This window comes from Mytilus edulis, chromosome 12, assembly GCF_963676685.1.
Source record: "Mytilus edulis chromosome 12, xbMytEdul2.2, whole genome shotgun sequence".
Lineage (NCBI taxonomy): Eukaryota > Metazoa > Mollusca > Bivalvia > Mytilida > Mytilidae > Mytilus > Mytilus edulis.
The window spans coordinates 57670968-57691772 of NC_092355.1; the positions used below are offsets into that span (position 1 = coordinate 57670968).

Below are 20805 nucleotides of genomic sequence, written 5' to 3' on the forward strand. Positions count from 1 at the left end.
ACAACCCCCATCTAGACATAAGGATGCATTAACAGATTTAAAAAAAACGTATAAAAAAATTATACAAAGACTAAATGTTGACAGATTGAGATTATTACATTTTAAAACTTTTAAAGTTAGTTAAAAGCCTTCATAAAGGCTACAGAAAAAGTAATAAAAATATTCAGAATGTTGTTCATGAGTTATATTTTAAAATTGAAAATAATATGGTTAGAACCGTTAAAAAACTAAGATACCACTCAGCTGCTACTGGTCTTGTTTATTGTATGATATGTGTAACAAAAGTCTTCTTTGTAATAATCAGATAAAGGCAATATAAAGATTTGTATTTCAGGGTAAGACTCCATACGATCTGGCAGCAGCAATGGGATTTAACGGGCGGAATAAAGAAGTGATGGAATACTTACAGGTACACATACTTTTAATTACAAATGCTTCTCTAAGAATAAACCAGATACAAAACCAGGATACTCTAGGGGACATTGTGTATGTCTTGAAATAAAAATTTCAAATTCTAATGCAATTTATTTGTTATTACGATTTTGATTGGCCATTGTTGGCCAAATTCATATAATTGAGACGCTAAATTCAACTCTTTACCAGCCTTTCACAAAGCTAAGCCATTTTGTATTCAGGAAATTATTGGTTTGTGATTTCTTCAATATTAAACAAAATTAGTAGATGTCTTTTATTTCATTCAAGAGTGTTAAGGCGAAAACAAGCTTTGCAAAATTCTATTTGAGATTCTTACACTGCCAGTATGTCTATAACCTCCTTTTCACGGTTAACTAGTCTCATCTCAGATCAGGTTTGGGGTAATTGTAATTGTAATCATTAGTCAGCTATAATTGATTTCAATTTTTTAAGTAAGGCTTAAATTAAAATATTGTTTGTTTGCCCTTTACCAACCGACCCTATCAATTCGTTCCGCCTGAAAATCTTTTATTTGTATTTACCAGCAAGATTTTATTTTATTTTATTTTTTCGTTCCTACAAAAAATCTTATATTTGTATTTCCCGCTCAAAACTTTTTTACCGGAATCCTCGGGTTTTCTCTTTATCGTATAAGGTCTAGTCCGTTTGGTATCACGTGAGCGTTTGACATGCACACTTGCATTTAGAGTTTCAAAGCATTTGTTTGAAATAGATGTTGAACGCTTTGAAATCATGATATGACGTACGTTAACTCTGTATCTTTATACTTGAAGAGCAGAGTTCATTTACAAATATACAAAATTATCAACGTGTGTACAAACTATTTTGTGTAAACGGACGTTGTATTCTATGTAGGGATGGCCTTTTGTGATCCGTGGATCAGGATGATTATGTTAACAATGCCTTCGACCAGCATTGCTATATTATTTATATCTGACATGGACCAAAGGTTACAAAAGCCTGTAAAGTGGAGAATATTTGGCAGTAAAATCGCCCAAGTTTTCCATACAGATCATTTATAAATGCGATGTAAAATACGTGACAATTGAGTTTAAGTCTTGTAGCATTTTTATTGGAAACATAGGCACACACGGAAATTTAAACACTAGGGACCTTTTCTACTAGTAATGTATGTCTGCCCAGACATATTTTACCAGGACAAAGTTATCTCTTACAGAAAACCTTTAGGTAGAGGTAAGCGTACAGTACAGAATATTAGTGCAAGTTAAAACTCTTCAAAATTCCAGGCATATACGTTGAAAATATGCGGCACAGCTCTATATTTTGATATTTGAAAACAAAATAGTAGTGCATATGAATTAACTTCACATTCTACATGATATTTTTTTTCAAAAGCAAAACAGACAAAAATTACTTTATGCAGTTTTTTTATCTATAAAATAAAATATTATACCTACCTGCCTACCCATGAAAAAAAATATACCGAGCCAACTTATTTTTTTGGGGAAAAAAATTAAATATTTTACCTACCTACCTACCCTGTTTCAAAACATAGGGTCGGAAAAGGGCAAACAAACAATATTTTAATTTAGGCCTAATCATTAATCAACCAAAAATTACAAATAATTTAATTTAATCAATTACTTTTCAAAACATCTTTTAATCCTGATTTTTTTACAGTATTACATTAAATTGATGAAAAATTCTAAAAATTGCCTTTATTTTCAATATGAAAAAATAAAATATTTCATGTCTTGGAGAAACCTTTTGTTATTCATTTTAAATAAATAGGATGACTTTATTTAGTATGTGCATACATGTACCTTGTAAGGTCCCCTTGTCTGTCTGACAGTTTTCATTTGGCCTCAATCTTATTTCATTGTTCAGTGATCAAGGTTAAGTTTTCATGGTCAAGTCCATATATCAGATACAATAATCAAAAATTATACTATAATTGGTGCATGAAATGATTGTAAGGTGTACATGTCCAACTGGCAGGTGTCATCTGACCTTCACCTCATTTTCATGGTTCAGTGGTGTAATTTGATTTTTTGTGTTGTTCTTTTCTTCTAATATTACCGTATATGCAATAGGTCATCTATATTTGGTGTATCGAAGTAAATTACGATTTACATGTCAGTCTTGCAAGTGTTTTGACTTTGACCTCATTTTCATAGTTCATTGCTCATTGTTAAGTTTTTGTGTTTTGGTCTATTTCTCTTGAACTATAATTAATAGGTCAACTATATTTGGTGTATCGAATGATTGTAAGTTGTATATGTCTGTTTTGTAGGCATCACCTGACCTTGACCTCATGTTCATGGTTGATTGGTCAATATTAAGTTTTCATGGTTAAGTTTCTTTCTTGGATTGTATAGGCAATAGGACAACTATATTTGGTGTATCGAATGATTGTAAGTTGTATATGTCTGTCTGGCAGGTATGATCTGACCTTGACCTCATGTTCATGGTTGATTGGTCAATATTAAGTTTTCATGGTTAAGTTTCTTTCTTGGATTCTATAGGCAATAGGACAACTATATTTGGTGTATCGAATGATTGTAAGTTGTATATGTCTGTCTGGCAGGTATCATCTGACCTTGACCTCATGTTCATGGTTGATTGGTCAATATTAAGTTTTCATGGTTAAGTTTCTTTCTTGGATTGTATAGGCAATAGGACAACTATATTTGGTGTATCGAATGATTGTAAGTTGTATATGTCTGTTTTGTAGGTATCACCTGACCTTGACCTCATGTTCATGGTTGATTGGTCAATATTAAGTTTTCATGGTTAAGTTTCTTTCTTGGATTCTATAGGCAATAGGATAACTATATTTGGTGTATCGAATGATTGTAAGTTGTATATGTCTGTCTGGCAGGTATGATCTGACCTTGACCTCATGTTCATGGTTGATTGGTCAATATTAAGTTTTCATGGTTAAGTTTCTTTCTTGGATTCTATAGGCAATAGGACAACTATATTTGGTGTATCGAATGATTGTAAGTTGTATATATCTGTTTTGTAGGTATCACCTGACCTTGACCTCATGTTCATGGTTGATTGGTCAATTTTAAGTTTTCATGGTTAAGTTTCTTTCTTGGATTCTATAGGCAATATGACAACTATATTTGGTGTATCGAATGATTGTAAGTTGTATATGTCTGTTTTGTAGGTATCACCTGACCTTGACCTCATGTTCATGGTTGATTGGTCAATATTAAGTTTTCATGGTTAAGTTTCTTTCTTGGATTCTATAGGCAATAGGACAACTATATTTGGTGTATCGAATGATTGTAAGTTATATATGTCTGTCTGGCAGGTATGATCTGACCTTGACCTCATGTTCATGGTTGATTGGTCAATATTAAGTTTTCATGGTTAAGTTTCTTTCTTGGATTCTATAGGCAATAGGACAACTATATTTGGTGTATCGAATGATTGTAAGTTGTATATGTCTGTTTTGTAGGTATCAACTGACCTTGACCTCATGTTCATGGTTGATTGGTCAATATTAAGTTTTCATGGTTAAGTTTCTTTCTTAGATTCTATAGGCAATAGGACAACTATATTTGGTGTATCGAATGATTGTAAGTTGTATATGTCTGTTTTGTAGGTATCACCTGACCTTGACTTCATGTTCATGGTTGATTGGTCAATATTAAGTTTTCATGGTTAAGTTTCTTTCTTGGATTCTATAGGCAATAGGACAACTATATTTGGTGTATCGAATAATTGTAAGTTGTATATGTCTGTTTTGTAGGTATCACCTGACCTTGACTTCATGTTCATGGTTGATTGGTCAATATTAAGTTTTCATGGTTAAGTTTCTTTCTTGGATTCTATAGGCAATAGGACAACTATATTTGGTGTATCGAATAATTGTAAGTTGTATATGTCTGTTTTGTAGGTATCACCTGACCTTGACCTCATGTTCATGGTTGATTGGTCAATATTAAGTTTTCATGGTTAAGTTTCTTTCTTGGATTATATAGGCACTAGGACAACTATATTTGGTGTATGGAATGATTTTAAGGTGTATATGTCTGTCTGGAAGGTATGATCTGACCTTGACCTCATTTTTATGGTTAATTAGTAAATGGTCAGGTTCTTTCTTATATACAAAAAGTAATAGGTCAACTATATTTAATGCATATGCATATATCTATTGTAAGGTGTACATGTCTTGTATAGTTTATCTGACCTTGATCTTCTTTTCATTGTTCATTGATCATTGTTCAGTTTTCCTGGTTGATATGTTTCTTAGAAACTATAAGCAATAGGTCAACTATATTTTGTGCCTGAAACGATTGTGATTTGTACATGTATTTTCGGTTTGGTTTATCTGATCTTGACGAAATTTTCTTGGATCATGTAAAGTGTATGTGATACTTGAAGTAAAGCTTTGTATTTAAGAATAACAATGTTCAGTTTTTGTGTTTTGGTCTGTTTTTCAATAACCATAAGCAAAAGGTCAACTATATTTGGTGTATACAAAAATTGTAAGGTTTACATGTCTGTCTGATAGGATTTATCTGACCTTCACCTCAATTTCATAGATCTTTTAAAATGTTGAGTTTGTGTAATACTTTTAGTTAAATGTTATCTTTTAGACATTCATTTAATCAATGGTCAGTAAAGGAGGCAAGACATTTCAGCATGTGCACTCTTGTTATGTTTTGGTCTGTTTTTCAAATACTTAAAGCAATATGAGCAGTATGTCAGCTATATTTTGTATATTGAATAATTGTAAGGTGTGCATGTCTGTTTCGCAGGTTTCTGACCTTGACCTAATTTTCATGCCTGGTTTATTGGTCAATGTTAAGTTTTGTTCTGGTATGTTTTTCAATTACCATAAGCCAAAAGTCAACTATATTTGGTATACAAAAAAATGTAAGGTGTATATGTCTGTCTGTTAGAATTTATCTGACCTTGACCTCAATGTCAGATCTTTAATGTTTAATTTGTGTAATACTTTTAGTTAAACCTTTATCTTTAAGACTTTCATGAAATCAATGGTCAGTAAAGGAGGCGAGACATTTCAGCGTGTACACTCTTGTTGAAGACATTTGACCTTTTATTTTTGGAAAAACTTTGTTTTGTTTAAAAGTGATAAATTATTTGCATTTGAGTCAACTCATCAGCTACAGTCCTGATATTACTTAATTGATGAGGAAAGAAGATCTACAAAAAAGTTTAAATTAATTAAATTATGTTGTGTCTTTTTTTTGTTTTGTTTTTAGCTATAATAAATAGATAGATACACATATTATCAACTGCAGGTACTCTAAGATCTGTACTTATTGTCTTTTTATTGTTGGGATTTACAAGTACCCCGGCCACGTCCACTCTTTGTTTTTGTTAAATGTATTTCTAATTGTATCCATCTGATGAGTTTAGCCTTTTTCAACTGATTTTTATAGTTCGTTATTATGTTGAACTGTTACACCACTGTCCCAGGTTAGGGGAAGGTTGGGATCCCGCTAACATGTTTTACCCCGCCACGTTCCATATGAATGTGCCTGTCCAAAGTCAGGAGCCTGTAATGCAGTGGTTGTAGTTTGTTGCTATGTTACACCTTTGTATTTTCGTTTATTTTTTTTTGTACATTAATTAGGCCGTTAGTTTTCTTGTTTGAATTGTTTTACATTTGTAATTTCTGGGCCTTTTATAGCTGACTATGCGGTATGGGCTTTGCTCATTGTTGAAGGCCTTACGGTGACCTATAATTGTTGATTTCTGTGTCATTTTGGTCTCTTGTGAAGAGTTGTCTCATTGGCAATCATAGCTTATCTTGGGTGATTAGTTATACTAAAAGGGGATAATTTTATTTTTCCATGAATATCTCAGTTTAAGGGAAAACAAGCAATGGTAATAAGGTAAAAGTAAATGGATAAAATTGTTTTTGATATAAAAAATAATAATTGATGCAAAATTAGAATGGGCAATATGGCACTTGCTGTCATTAAAACCAAACAAACTGTCAAAAGACAAATACACCAATCTGTTGTCGTGACAATGTTAACAAAGTTATTAGAAAGTATCAAAATAGTATAAACAATACAATGACATACGTTAATCGTATTTTTATGACCCATGCAACAAAGTTGCGTCGGGTATAATGTTTTTGACCCGACCGTCAGTCCTGTTCTTGTCATCCCAACTCCTCTGAAACCACACAACAGAATTTCATGAAACCTTGTTAAATAATAAGGACATACTATGTAGTTGTGCATATCGACAGGAAATTACGATTCAATTTTTTTTCTAGGAGTTACGCCCCTTTGAACTTATTTGCTTCAATGTAATACTGCAACAGTTTGTCATCGCAACTCCTCTGATACCACACAACAGAATTTCATGAAACCTTTTGAGATAATAAGTAAAGGCAACAGTAGTATACCGCTGTTCAAAACTCATAAATCCATGGACAAAAAACAAAATCGGGATAACAAACTAAAACCGAGGGAAACGCATTAAATATAAGAGGAGAACAACGACATAACACTAAAATGTAACACACATAGACAAAATCCCACGAGAATAACAAATATAACATATATATATAACATCAAAACCAAATACATGAATTTAGGATAGACAAGTACCGTGACACGTCTTATCGCAATGTGAATGTACACTCAAAAATAAGAGAAAGCAAACGACACAACGTTATAATGTAATACACACAGAAACGAACTATAATATAACAATGACCATATTCCTGACTTGGTACAGGGCATTTTTAAAGGAAAAAATGGTGGGTTGAACCTGGTTTTGTGGCATGCCAAACCTCGCACTTTTATGGCCATGTGAAATATAACATCAAAATGACAACACAGGACTACAATATAAATAAATTGGAGAACACAATTGACAAAGAATCACACGAACAACATACTGTATAGATGTGCATATCGACAGGAAATTACGATTCAATTTTTTTTCTAGGAGTTACGCCCCTTTGAACTTATTTGCTTCAATGTAATACTGCAACAGTTTGTCATCGCAACTCCTCTGATACCACACAACAGAATTTCATGAAACCTTTTTAGATAATAAGGACATACTGTATAGATGTGCATATCGACAGGAAATTAAGATTCAATTTTTTTTCTGATAGTTGCGACCCATTGAACTTATTTGCCCCAATATACTACTGCAACAGTTTGTCATTGCAATTCCTCTGAAATAAAATTGAGAAAGGAAATGGTGAATATGTCAAAGCGACAACCACCCGACCATAGAGCAAACAACAGCCGAAGGCAACCAATGGGTCTTCAATGTAGCGAGAATTCCCGCACCTGTAGGTGTCCTTCAAGACTAACAAAGGCCAGAGGCTCCTGACTTGGGACAGGCGCAAAATTGCGGCGGGGTTAAACATGTTTATGAGATCTCAACCCTCCCCCTATACCTCTAGCCAATGTAGAAAAGTAAAAGAATAACAATACGCACATTAAAATTCAGTTCAAGAGAAGTCCAAGTCCGATGTCAAAAGATGTAACAAAAGAAAATAAATAAAATGACAATAATACATAAATAACAACAGACTACTAGCAGTTAACTGACATGCCAGCTCCAGACCTCAATTAAACTGATTGAAAGATTATGTCTTCATCATATGAATATCAGGTACAATCCCTCCCGTTAAGGGTTTAGTATCATACTATCATAAAATATATGAGAAGAACATAACCCGTGTCATGCCAACAACTGTTTTTTTAGAAATAAATGTGTTTAGTTCCGATGCAAAGACCCTATCAGTGAATCAATGTTAAAGCCAAAATATGCATTCTTTAATGACCTGACAACAGTATCGTAACTATATCCCCTTTTAATAAGTCTATTTAAAGGTTTTGTTAGTTTCTGAGGAGAATACTGACATTTTTGTGCTTTATAAAGAATATTTCCATAAAATTTTGGATGTGAAATACCTGAACGTATAAGATGTCTGCATGTTGAGTTATATTTACGAATTATTTCCTTATACCGGTGATAAAATTTAGTAAATGTTTTGACCAGTTTGTGATATCGAAAACCCTGGTGTAATAATTTTTCAGTAATACATAAATTTCTCTCGCTAAAATCTAATACATTGTTACATACACGAGCGAATCGTACAAGTTGAGATATATAAACACCATAAGATGGTGACAAGGGAACGTCACCATCTAAAAATGGATAATTAACAATAGGAAATGAAAAATCATCTCTTTTATCATAAATTTTTGTATTAAGCTTCCCGTTTATGATATAGATATCAAGATCGAGGAAAGGGCAGTGGTCATTGTTATCATTAGCTGTATTTAAAGTAAGTTCTACAGGTGTAATACCACCAAATCATGGTATGTCACATCCGGTTGCATACGAAAGTAGGCCTAAAAAAATATTCCCTTGAATTTGACAGTTGTAGAAAATTAACCCTGCATTTCAATGCACTGAAATTTTTCTGAGTCGTAAATATGTATGTTGGGTGTCTGAAAGCATCATTCTTTTTTTATTTGATGGTCTTATAAAATATTTTGGAACGTTCAGGTTACATAGTTACCAAAGCAGGTAACCAGTAAATAACAGTGTAAAAATTGGGTTGTCTACCCTCGGCGGTGATTACTTTCTTATATGCAATGAAATGTAGTGTGAAATTTTCACTGTATCACTGGAAAGGATTGAACTTTACACATGCAAAGTATTTCTTTGGTTGAAATAAAGGTAAATACTGTACGATTTTTTTAAAAGTGCCAATTTAACAAAGACTAATAGGGAAAAATCAATGGTGGTATTACACCTATTTAGGGAAACAAAATATGCACTCGTGACCCTATTGTACTTTCATTTTTAAAAGTTATTAATAAACCAGTTCATACATTGTAAACATGGACTATTCGGAATGGATTTAGACACAGAAAGTACGTTTGAGGTAAAATTATATTGAAATGGTGGTTTACGGGTGTTTTCTTAGTCAAATGGGTGGACAGACAAAGCTGTATTTAGATTACTGTGTTAAATTTTAAATTACCCTTACAGTTTTTGTTTTGTTTATACAACATGTGAATTTTTTATTTCAGTGTTAACCATGTTCTGAAGAGCATTCTGTTGAAAAATCTTATATGTGAATTGGTCTGCAGATGACACTTCAGCATTAAAGTATGTATCAACTATCATCATGTTTTTTTTTGTTTTGGCCGCAAAAGTTTACAATTTGCCATTGTGCCGTCTACATTTTGCACGGACAATAACTCATCTAAACACTTATTTGTCCTGGATTTATACACATCAGAATCCAGTCTCACATACTTAAACTTTATAATTCTTACCAATTATTTTTTGTACCAGCATTCCAAGGGACATAACCCTTTTTAAAAACATTTTTGAGGTATTTTTTTTATTACTTTCTCCCCATTTTCTAATGTAAAATACAAGAAAGTGGACTTTTTGTGTAAATCTATTAGAAATATACTGTTATGAGTAAATAAAAAGACTTTGATACCAGTAGCAATAAATGATTGACAGAAAGGGAACCGTTATTTCTCACACTAGGGGAACAGACCAAAAACTCAAGTTACACATAAGGGCTTATAGAAACTTCCGTGTAGACTGTTAACATTTATAGAGACAGTTCTGTCAGCTAAAACACTTTAATTATTGATTTAACATTACATTTATTTCACTTTTGTGGGAAAATAATCACATTTGTTTTATTTTTTAGTCAAAAGATATCAAGTTTTGATGAAAAAGGAAGGAAGGAGGAAAAATGGACCAAAACAGACCAAAACAGACCTCCAAATGAACTCTTAAAGGTGCAATAAAATTGTTTATCATCTTAAAGTTGTCTTTTGTATTCTATTTAATTGTTTGAATGCATATATCATGAGTTTATGATCAGATATTAGTCAACACTGCATTTTATAATGATACACTGAAATTAGGATTTTTCGAAGAAATTGGACTGAAATTGCCGTAGGATATGGCCTTACATTATAGTGATTTTCTCTGAAACTATAGTTCTGACTGAGACAAAACTTGACAGTTATGCTTGAAATAACTTGCAATTGGAGGGGAAAAAATTGCATTAAGTTTATTTGACATTTAGGTGTTCTTTAGGTGTAATACCACCAAATCATGGTATGTCACATCCGGTTGCATACGAAAGTAGGCCTAAAAAAATATTCCCTTGAATTTGACAGTTGTAGAAAATTAACCCTGCATTTCAATGCACTGAAATTTTTCTGAGTCGTAAATATGTATGTTGGGTGTCTGAAAGCATCATTCTTTTTTTATTTGATGGTCTTATAAAATATTTTGGAACGTTCAGGTTACATAGTTACCAAAGCAGGTAACCAGTAAATAACAGTGTAAAAATTGGGTTGTCTACCCTCGGCGGTGATTACTTTCTTATATGCAATGAAATGTAGTGTGAAATTTTCACTGTATCACTGGAAAGGATTGAACTTTACACATGCAAAGTATTTCTTTGGTTGAAATAAAGGTAAATACTGTACGATTTTTTTAAAAGTGCCAATTTAACAAAGACTAATAGGGAAAAATCAATGGTGGTATTACACCTACAGGATAAATTTCTTTAGTATACATACTGAAGTCGTCATTATTTAGAGCCAATATATCATCCAAATATCTAAAAGTATTGTTAAATTTTTGTATCAAATGTTGTTTTGATGGGTCTTTGCTAATTTTAGTCATAAATTGTAACTCATAACAATACAAAAACAGGTCCGCAATAAGTGGTGCACAGTTAGTCCCCATTGGAATTCCAATAACTTGACGATATACGGAATCTCCAAAGCGAACAAAAATGTTATCAAGTAAAAATTCAAGTGCATAAATAGTATCAAAGCATGTCCAATTGACATAGTTCTTTTGTTTATTGCTACTAAAAAATGATCTAAAAGAGTTTGAACATATGTACTCGCATTCTGACTTTTTAAATGCCCAGTTAATTAGGGATGTGAATTTTTTCTTAATAAGAATATGAGGCAAAGTGGTATATAGGAAAACCACACATCATAATTTCATGAAACTTTGTAGATAATAAGGACATATTATGTAGATGTGCAGTTTGACAGGAAATTATGATTCAATTTTTAGCTCACCTGGCCCAAAGGGCCAAGTGAGCTTTTCTCATCACTTGGCGTCCGGCGTCCGGCGTCGTCCGTCGTCGTCGTCCGTCGTCGTCCTGCGTCCGGCGTTAACTTTTACAAAAATCTTCTCCTCTGAAACTACTAGGCCAAATTTAACCAAACTTGGCCACAATCATCATTGGGGTATCTAGTTTAAAAATTGTGTCCGGTGACCCCGCCAACTAACCAAGATGGCCGCCATGGCTATAAATAGAACATAGGGGTAAAATGCAGTTTTTGGCTTATAACTCAAAAACCAAAGCATTTAGGGCAAATCTGACATGGGGTAATATTGTTAATCAGGTTAAGATCTATCTGCCCTGAAATTTTCAGATGAATCTGACATTCCGTTGTTAGGTTGCTGCCCCTGAATTGGTAATTTTAAGGAAATTTTGTTGTTTTTGGTTATTATCTTGAATATTATTTTAGATAGAGATAAACTGTAAAAAGCAATAATGTTCAGCAAAGTAAGATCTACAAATAAGTCAACATGACCAAAATGATCAGTTGACCACTTTAGGAGTTATTGCCCTTTATAGTAAACTTTTAACCATTTTTCGTAAATCTTAGTAATCTTTTAGAAAAATCTTCTCCTCTGAAACTGCTGGGCCAAATTATTTGAAACTTGGCCACAATCATCATTGGGGTATCTAGTTTAAAAATTGTGTCCGGTGACCCCTCCAACTAACCAAGATGACCGCCATGGCTATAAATAGAACATAAGGGTAAAATGCAGTTTTTGGCTTATAACTCAAAAACCAAAGCATTTAGAGCAAATCTGACATTGGGTAAAATTGTTAATCAGGTGAAGATCTATCTGCCCTGAAATTTTCAGATGAATTGGACAACCTGTTTTTGGGTTGCGGCCCCTGAATTGGTAATTTTAAGGAAATTTTGCTGTTTTTGGTTATTATATTGAATATTATTATAGATATAGGTAAACTGTAAACAGCAATAATGTTCAGCAAGGTCAGATTTACAAATAAGTCAACATGACCAAAATGGTCAGTTGACCTCTTTAGGAGTTATTGCCCTTTAAAGTCAATTTTTAACCATTTTTCGTAAATTTTATATATCTTTTACTAAAATCTTCTTCTCTGAAACTGCTGTGCCAAATTGATCCAAACTTGGCCACAATCATCTTTGGGGTTTCTTGTTTAAAAAATATGTCCGGTGACCTGGCCATCAAACCAAGATGGCCGCCACGGCTAAAAATAGAACATAGGGGTAAAATGCAGTTTTTGGCTTATAACTCAAAAACCAAATAATTTAGAGAAAATCTGACATGAAGTTAAATTGTTAATCAGGTCAAGATCTATCTGCCCTGAAATTTTCAGATGAATTGGACAACCTGTTTTTGGGTTGTGGCCCCTGAATTGGTAATTTTAAGGAAATTTTGCTGTTTTTGGTTATTATATTGAATATTATTATAGATATAGGTAAACTGTAAACAGCAATAATGTTCAGCAAAGTAAGATCTACAAATAAGTCAACATGAACGAAATGGTCAATTGACCCCTGTAGGAGTTATTGACCTTTGTAGTCAATTTTCAATCTGCTTCCTTTGTTTAATATTCACATAGACCAAGGTGAGCGACACAGGCTCTTTAGAGCCTCTAGTTTTTCTTATACAATTTTTTTTCTTACACATATTTTATTTCTCCAATGACAATGTGGGGACGTTGGGTATGTGAGCGCGCTCACTAAGGTTCTTTAATTGCCACTGCTTGTATAAGTACTCTGACTACTGAGTATATGATATACTTGGATACCCTTACCAGCAGTGGTGCAAAACACTCCTAAATTTGGATATCCTTACAAGGAGTGGTACTTGACATCACCAACTGGGTAGATGATACACTAACCAGCAGTGGAACTTACCAGCTTATACTTGGTAGTTGGTACACTTACCAGCAGTGTTATTTAACACTATCTACTGAATGGATTATACACTTACCAGAATTAATATTAAACACTTGCCAGTAGTGGTATAAAACACTGTCTACTGAGTAATTTGTACACTTGAATACCCTTAACAGCAATTGTTCGAAACACTGTTGGCTAGGTAGATGATAACATTACCAGTAGTGGTACTAAACACTGTCTGTTATGTAGATATTACCCATTATCAGCAGTGGTACTAAACACTCTGTTAGGTAGATGATACTCTTACCAGCAGTAGTACTAAACTCAGTCTACCAGGTAGATGATACCATTACCAGTAGTGGTACTAAACACAGTCTGTCTGGTAAATAATAACTTTACCAGCTGTGGTACTAAACACAATATGTTAAGTAGATACTATTCTTATCAGCAGTGATACTAAACACAATATGTAAGGCAGATGATACCATTACCAGCAGTGGTACTAAACACAGTCTATTAAGTAGATGATACCTTTCGCAGCAGTGGTACTAAACACAATCTGTTAGGTAGATGATGCCTTTATCTGCAGTGTTACTAAACACTTTGTTAGTAGATTATACCCATTACCAGTAGTGGTACTAAACACAGTCTGTTAGGTAGATGATATTCTTACCAGCAGTGGTGTTATACACAGTCTGTTAGGTAGATGATAGTCTTACCAGCATTGGTACTTAACAAAGTCTGTTGGGTAGATGATACAATTACCAGCAGTGGTACTAAACACTGTATGTTAGGTAGATGATACCCTAACCAGCAGTGGTACTAAACATAATCTGTTAGGAATATGATATCCTTTCCAGCAGTGGAACTGAGAACAGTCTGTTAGTTAGATGATACATCTATCAGCAGTGGTATTAAACACAGGTAGATGATATCATTACCAGTAGTGGTACTAAACACATTCTGTTTGGTAAATGATAACTTTACCAGCTAAGGCACTATACAATGTTAGTTAAGTTGATGATACCATTAACAGCAGTGGTACTTAACACAGTCTGATAGGTAGATGATACAATTCCCAGCAGTGGTACTAAACACTGTCTGTTAGGTAGATGATACTCTAACCAGCAGTGGTACTAAACACTGTCTACTTGATACAACACGTTTTTACCTTAACTGGTGATAGCACTTAACACTTCAATTGTTTATATGATACACTTGAAGAAAGTTCCATGCAGTGCTTCTAAACACTTCTACTGGGTAGATTGTAAACTTAGACACCCTAACAAACAGTGGTTTTATACCCTGTCTATAGATTATATACTTGATTAGCATGACTGTATTTGTGCTAAGGACTGTCTACTTGGTACTAGAATAAGAGATACGTTTAACCTTCAACCTTCAACAAGAGTACTGTTGATCCATAGATGTTTCACTTCAGTACTCTTACCAGCAGTGTAACTTGACACCATGTGCAATATAAATCATACACTTGAATACACTCTCCACCAATGGGATTACTTGGGTATGCCATGCTACTAAACACTGTCTTCTTTGCAAATTGAAAACTTACCTTGGTACTAAACACTGTCTACTTGGTAGATGGGGTATTCTGTAAAAATCATGTGCACTAACAAGCCGTGGTACAACAAACTGTCTACTTTGCAGATGATACACATGAATTCCTTTTCAGCAGTGGTGCTAAATACTGTCTGTTTAATAGATGCATATATAAATATATATATATGTTACACTTAGATATCCTTTAAAGGAGTGGTGATCAACACTCTACTTCGTAATTGACACTTTGGTACCCTTACCCATGTTACCAGCAGTGGTTCTAAACACTTTACTATACTAGGTAGATGATATAATTGGATACCCTTACGATCAGTGGTGCTAAACACTCTACTGGGTAGATGACACAATTATATACCCTTACCAGCAGTGGTGCTATACACTCTACTGGGTAGATGACACAATTAGATACCCTTACCAGCAGTGGTGCTAAACACTCTACTGGGTATATGACACAATTAGATACCCTTACCAGCAGTGGTGCTAAACACTCTACTTGGTAGATGATACACTTGGATACCTTTATAACTTGAGGGGCTTAACACTCTTCTTGGTAGATGATACACTTTGGTACCCTTACCAGCAGTGGTGCTAAACACTCTAAGTAGTATAATGCTACACTTGGATACCCTTACAAGTTGTGGGGCTTGACACTCTACTTGGTAGATGATACACTTGGATACCTTTATAACTTGAGGGGCTTAACACTCTTCTTGGTAGATGATACACTTTGGTACCCTTACCAGCAGTGGTGCTAAACACTCTAAGTAGTATAATGCTACACTTGGATACCCTTACAAGTTGTGGGGCTTGACACTCTACTTGGTATATGATACACTTAGATAACGTTACCAGCCGTGGTGCTAAACAATCTCCTGGGTAGATGATACATTTGGATACCTTTATGATCATTGGTATTATACACTGTTTATAGAGAAAAACTAAACAGACTGAATAAGCGGTAATATAAAACAGAGCTTTTTTTCAATAATTATATTCTCTTCTACAATGTTGAAGATAAGCCAACATGACTAAACATAGATCATTTAGGTTAAATATAAGTGTTGCGGCTATTATTTTAAAAACCGTTATAGTTAAAATAGAGAAAAATCTGACAAAAACAAAAAATACTGTACATCCGTACAACGACTTATAGGAGTTTCGGCGTCATATATTGACGTAATCTGAAATGAGGGTCGGTTGAAAACAAAAACGAAAAAAGTGATGATTTCAGCTTTCCAATTTTGAACTTTCCATTTCTGAGTAGCAACATTCCAGCAGCACCTACATACGGGTATATATCTCCCAATTGATACGATATTCCCGTGCTTGTATTTCCTATCATGATTTTCTTGATATAGGCTTGCTGCTCACAAGGAAGCTATTAAACCAAGAGTTCCAAATGGTGAAGTTGAAATCATCCCTTCGCAAATTTAACGGACCCCATCACGAGTTGGTTGACCGTTATGAAATAACAGTTTCACAGATGCTAACGGATATGTTCCTGACGTCGTACCTACAATCCCCTTCCCTTTCATGAATAAGATCTACCGAATTATAATGTTTACTGTATTTGTAATAACATGAGCAAAATGACGGGTGTCACATGTGGAGCAGGATCTGCTTACCCTTCCTGGGCACCTGGGATCACCCCCCGTTTTTGGAGGGGTTAGTGTTGCTTCTTCTCTAGTTTTATATGTTGTGTCATGTGTACTATTGCTCATCTGTTTGTCTTTTTTCATTTTTAGCCAAGGTGTTATCAGTTTATTTTCGATTTATGAGTTTGACTGTCCCTCTGGCATCTTTCGTCCCTCTTTTTTGTCCTTAGATGATGAATTTAACAATTTTCTAGCATTTTTGACTATTATATTAACAACTATAACAGAAAAAGATTAACTTTAAAATGCAAAAATGATAAGCAAGACAAGTTCTACAAATAAGTCATCATGGCGAAACTTCGATTGACTCCTTTCTACGATAATTGCTAAGACAAGATCTACAATTAAGACAATATGAAGGAAATTTTGCGACGTTTCCTTATTATAGTTATTTTCCCTTAAAATGATGATTTGGGAGTATGTTTTTTTTCTTCAGTTTAGCCTAATTTGATAAAAATCATTATAATCAAAAAGACACTTCAAATCACAGAAATGATCAGCAAGGCAAGATCTACTAACGAATCAGATATTGTGTACACATCATTTGCCCTTAAATGAAGATTTTTTGTTTACCCTTTTTATGTTTCGAGCAAAAATTAAAGAAAATAGCGATAAACTAAACAAACTACAAAATCAGCAATGCCAGATCAACAAAACAGAGATTGTGTTTCTTGATTTCGATCATTGTATAAAATGTTGGAAGGTGTCCTTTTTAAATATGCACATACACATGTACCAAGCTGAGCGACACAGGATCTTTGGAACCTCAAGCTTGTTTTGTGAAGAGCAAATCCAAAGGTTATTTGGCTCAAATGAGGGCTGACTCACAATCCTTTATAGTCAAGTACCTGACCTTGGCTGTAGATATTTTCAGTCCCTGATGTTACAGACAAAAAAAAAACATATGAGAAGGAACAGTACTTTTATTTAAGTTATTCATTTTCAAGTCTTAATATTGTGTGGTTATGAATATTTTTTTTGTGTTGATAAAACACCAAGTAGAGACAGTCCATTTCTGTCTTTACTTAAAAATTGAATATATTATATGACGTTGTAAATTTTACGGATGCAATCACGAGTTGGTTTACTGTTTCAAAGATGATATAGTTTTCTATGTTGTATGTTATGTAATTATATTTGTCTGTTTGTCTTTTTGTCGAGCCTGCAACTTTTGTTGCAGAAAGCTCGACATAGGGATAGTGATCGGGCGGCGGCGGCGCTAGCTAACTTCTTAAAAGGTTTATATTTTAGAAGGTGAAAGACCTGGATGCTTCATACTTTGTATGTAGATGCCTCATGTTATGAAGTTTCCGTCAGTCACATGTCCAATGTCCTTGACCTCATTTTCATGGTTCAGTGACCACTGGAAAAAAAAGTTCAGAATTTTTGTAATGTTGAACTCTCTCTTATTATAAGTAATAGGATAACTATATTTGGTATGTGCGTACCTTGCAAGGTCCTCATGCCCGTCAGACAGTTTTCACTTGACCTCGACCTCATTTCATGGATCAGTGAACAAGGTTACGTTTTGGTGGTCAAGTCCATATCTCAGATACTATAAGCAATAGGGCTAGTATATTTGGTGTATGGAAGGACTGTAAGGTGTACATGTCCAACTGGCATGTGTCATCTGACCTTGACCTCATTTTCATGGTTCAGTGGTTATAGTTAAGTTTTTGTGTTTTGGTCTGTTTTTCTCATACTTTATCCAATAGGTCTACTATATTTGTTGTATGAAATGATTGTAAAGTGTACGTGTCTAGCGGGCAGATGTCATCTGACCTTTACCTCATTTTCATGGTTCAGTGGTCAAAGTTAAGTTTTTAAGTTTTGGTCTTTTTATCTAATATTATATGCCAAAGGTCAACTATATTTGGTGTATGGAAATATATTATGATCTATATGTCAGTCCCGCAGGTTTTATTTGACCATGACCTCAAGTTCACGGTTCATTGCACAGTGTTAAGTTTTTGTGTTTTGGTCTATTTTTCTTAAACTATAAAGTAATAGGTCAACTATATTTGTTGTATGGAAGCATTGTTAGCTGTAAATGTCTGCCTGGCATGGTTCATCTGACCTTGACCTCATTTGCATGGTTCATTGGTCTTTGTTTAGCTATCTTGGTTAATGTTAAGTTTATGTGACAGTTGTAATAAAGCTTTATACTTAGGACTATAAACATAATATCAATGATTAGTAGAGAAGGCAAGACATTTCAGTGTGTGCACTCTTGTTTCTTTTTTAGCCATATTGTTGTCAGTTTATTTTTATACCCCCGCTTTAAAAAAGGAGGGGTATACTGTTTTACCTCTGTCTGTCCGTCCGTCCGTCCGTCAGTCCATCCGTCCGTCCGTCCGTCAGTCAGTCCGTCCCATGAAACTTTCGTCACATTTTTCTCAGGAACATCCACCCTTTCTGTAATTTGGTATCAACATTTATATATGTCAGCCATACCGTGTGATGCGTTTTCAGATTCATCACTTGACAACTTCCTGTTTACCGAACACTTGCCTGATTTTACACATGATAGCCAAGTTGAAAATTTTCGTCACATTTTTCTCAGGAACTACAATACAAGTATTTCTGAAATTTGGTTTCAGGATTTATATAAGTCAGCTATACCGTGTGATGCGTTTTCAGATTCATCACTCGACTACTTCCTGTTTTACCGAACACTTGTATGATTTTACACATGATAACCAAGTTAAAAATTTTCGTCACATTTTTCTCAGGAACTACAATACAAGGATTTCTGAAATTTGGTTTCAGGATTTTTATAAGTCAGCTATACCGTGTGATGCGTTTTCAGATTCATCACTCGACAACTTCCTGTTTACTGAACACTTGCATATTTTTACACTATTAATATTATCCACTTGTGGCGGGGGTATCATCAGTGAGCAGTAGCTCGCAGTTTCACTTGTTCAATCTACAAAACAAATAAAAATGTACGAGTTTGACTGTTCCTCTGGTACCTTTCGTCCCTCTTTTGTAAAAATCCCATTGTAAACTTTTACGAATATGTGATAAGCAACTGCGGTATATACTGATATAGTATACTGATTTTATAAATGTAAAGTTCAAGGTAAGCTATTTCCCCACTTAGCGTCTGTTTTCTGTCATCGTCTACGTTCGTCTGTTGACCTGTTCTTATTTACAAAAACATGTTCTCCTCTGAAACTACTGGTTCAATTGGAACCGACCTTGGCCAAAATCAGTGCCAACTGGTGGATGTTTTAAAAACTAGAATCGTACAGAATGTTGAGATCTATTTCAAATAATTTGCTGCCCATTAATAGCGCCAAAACTATTAGATAACTTCTAAAGAAATTTTGTTCATTATACCCCCGCTTTTAAAAAGGGGGGTATACTGTTTTACCTCTGTCTGTCCTTCCATCAGTCCGTCAATCAGTCCGTCCGTCCCATGAATATTTTTCGTCGCATTTTTCTCAGGAACTACAATACAAGGATTTCTGAAATATGGTTTCAGAGTTGATCTAAGTCATCTATACCGTGTGATGCGTTTTCAGATTGATCACTTGACAACTTCCTGTTTACCGAACACTTGTATGATTTTACACATGATAGCCAAGTTGAAAATTTTCGTCACATTTTTCTCAGGAACTACAATACAAGGATTTCTGAAATTTGGTTTCAGGATTTATATAAGTCGGCTATACCGTGTGATGCGTTTTCAGATTCATCACTCGACAACTTCCTGTTTACCAAAACACTTGCATATTTTTACACTATTAATATTATCCACTTGTGGCGGGGGTATCATCAGTGAGCAGTAGCTTGCAGTTTCACTTGTTTTGTTTTATTTTTGTCCATAATTTTGAAAACTATGATAAACAGAGAGAAATTGCTAATACCAAAATGATCCGACCATAAAGCAGACAACAACCACCAATGAGTCTTCAATGTAGCAAGAAACTCCCGCACCCAGCGGCATCCTTCATCTGGCCCTGAACAAAAAATGTATACTAGTTCAGTGATAATGGACGTCATACAAAACTTCGAATTATACACAAGAAACTAAAATTAAAAATCATACAGGACTAACAAAGGCCTGAGGCTCCTGACTTGGGACAGACGCAAAATTGCTTCGAGGTTAAACATGTTTTTTGAGATCTCAACCCTCCCCCTATACCTCTAGCCAATGTAGAAAA

The 20805-nt window shown here is 34.3% G+C and overlaps 1 protein-coding gene and 2 long non-coding RNA genes across 4 annotated transcripts in view; all 3 read left to right on the top strand.

Annotated features, from left to right (window-relative positions):
* LOC139499572 (uncharacterized) overlaps positions 1 to 20805 on the top strand; it is a 322251-nt gene that overhangs the window by 39291 nt on the left and 262155 nt on the right. The window lies entirely within an intron of this gene.
* LOC139499568 (uncharacterized) overlaps positions 1 to 20805 on the top strand; it is a 68315-nt gene that overhangs the window by 2148 nt on the left and 45362 nt on the right. Inside the window, exon 3 of the mRNA XM_071288304.1 lies at positions 335 to 409. Coding sequence (XP_071144405.1) covers positions 335 to 409 — 75 coding nt within the window. The remainder of the gene's footprint in view (positions 1 to 334; positions 410 to 20805) is intronic.
* Positions 8833 to 10272, top strand: LOC139499573 (uncharacterized). Its single transcript, XR_011658218.1, has 3 exons — positions 8833 to 9105; positions 9462 to 9540; positions 10103 to 10272. It is a non-coding gene; the product is annotated as an uncharacterized lncRNA (long non-coding RNA).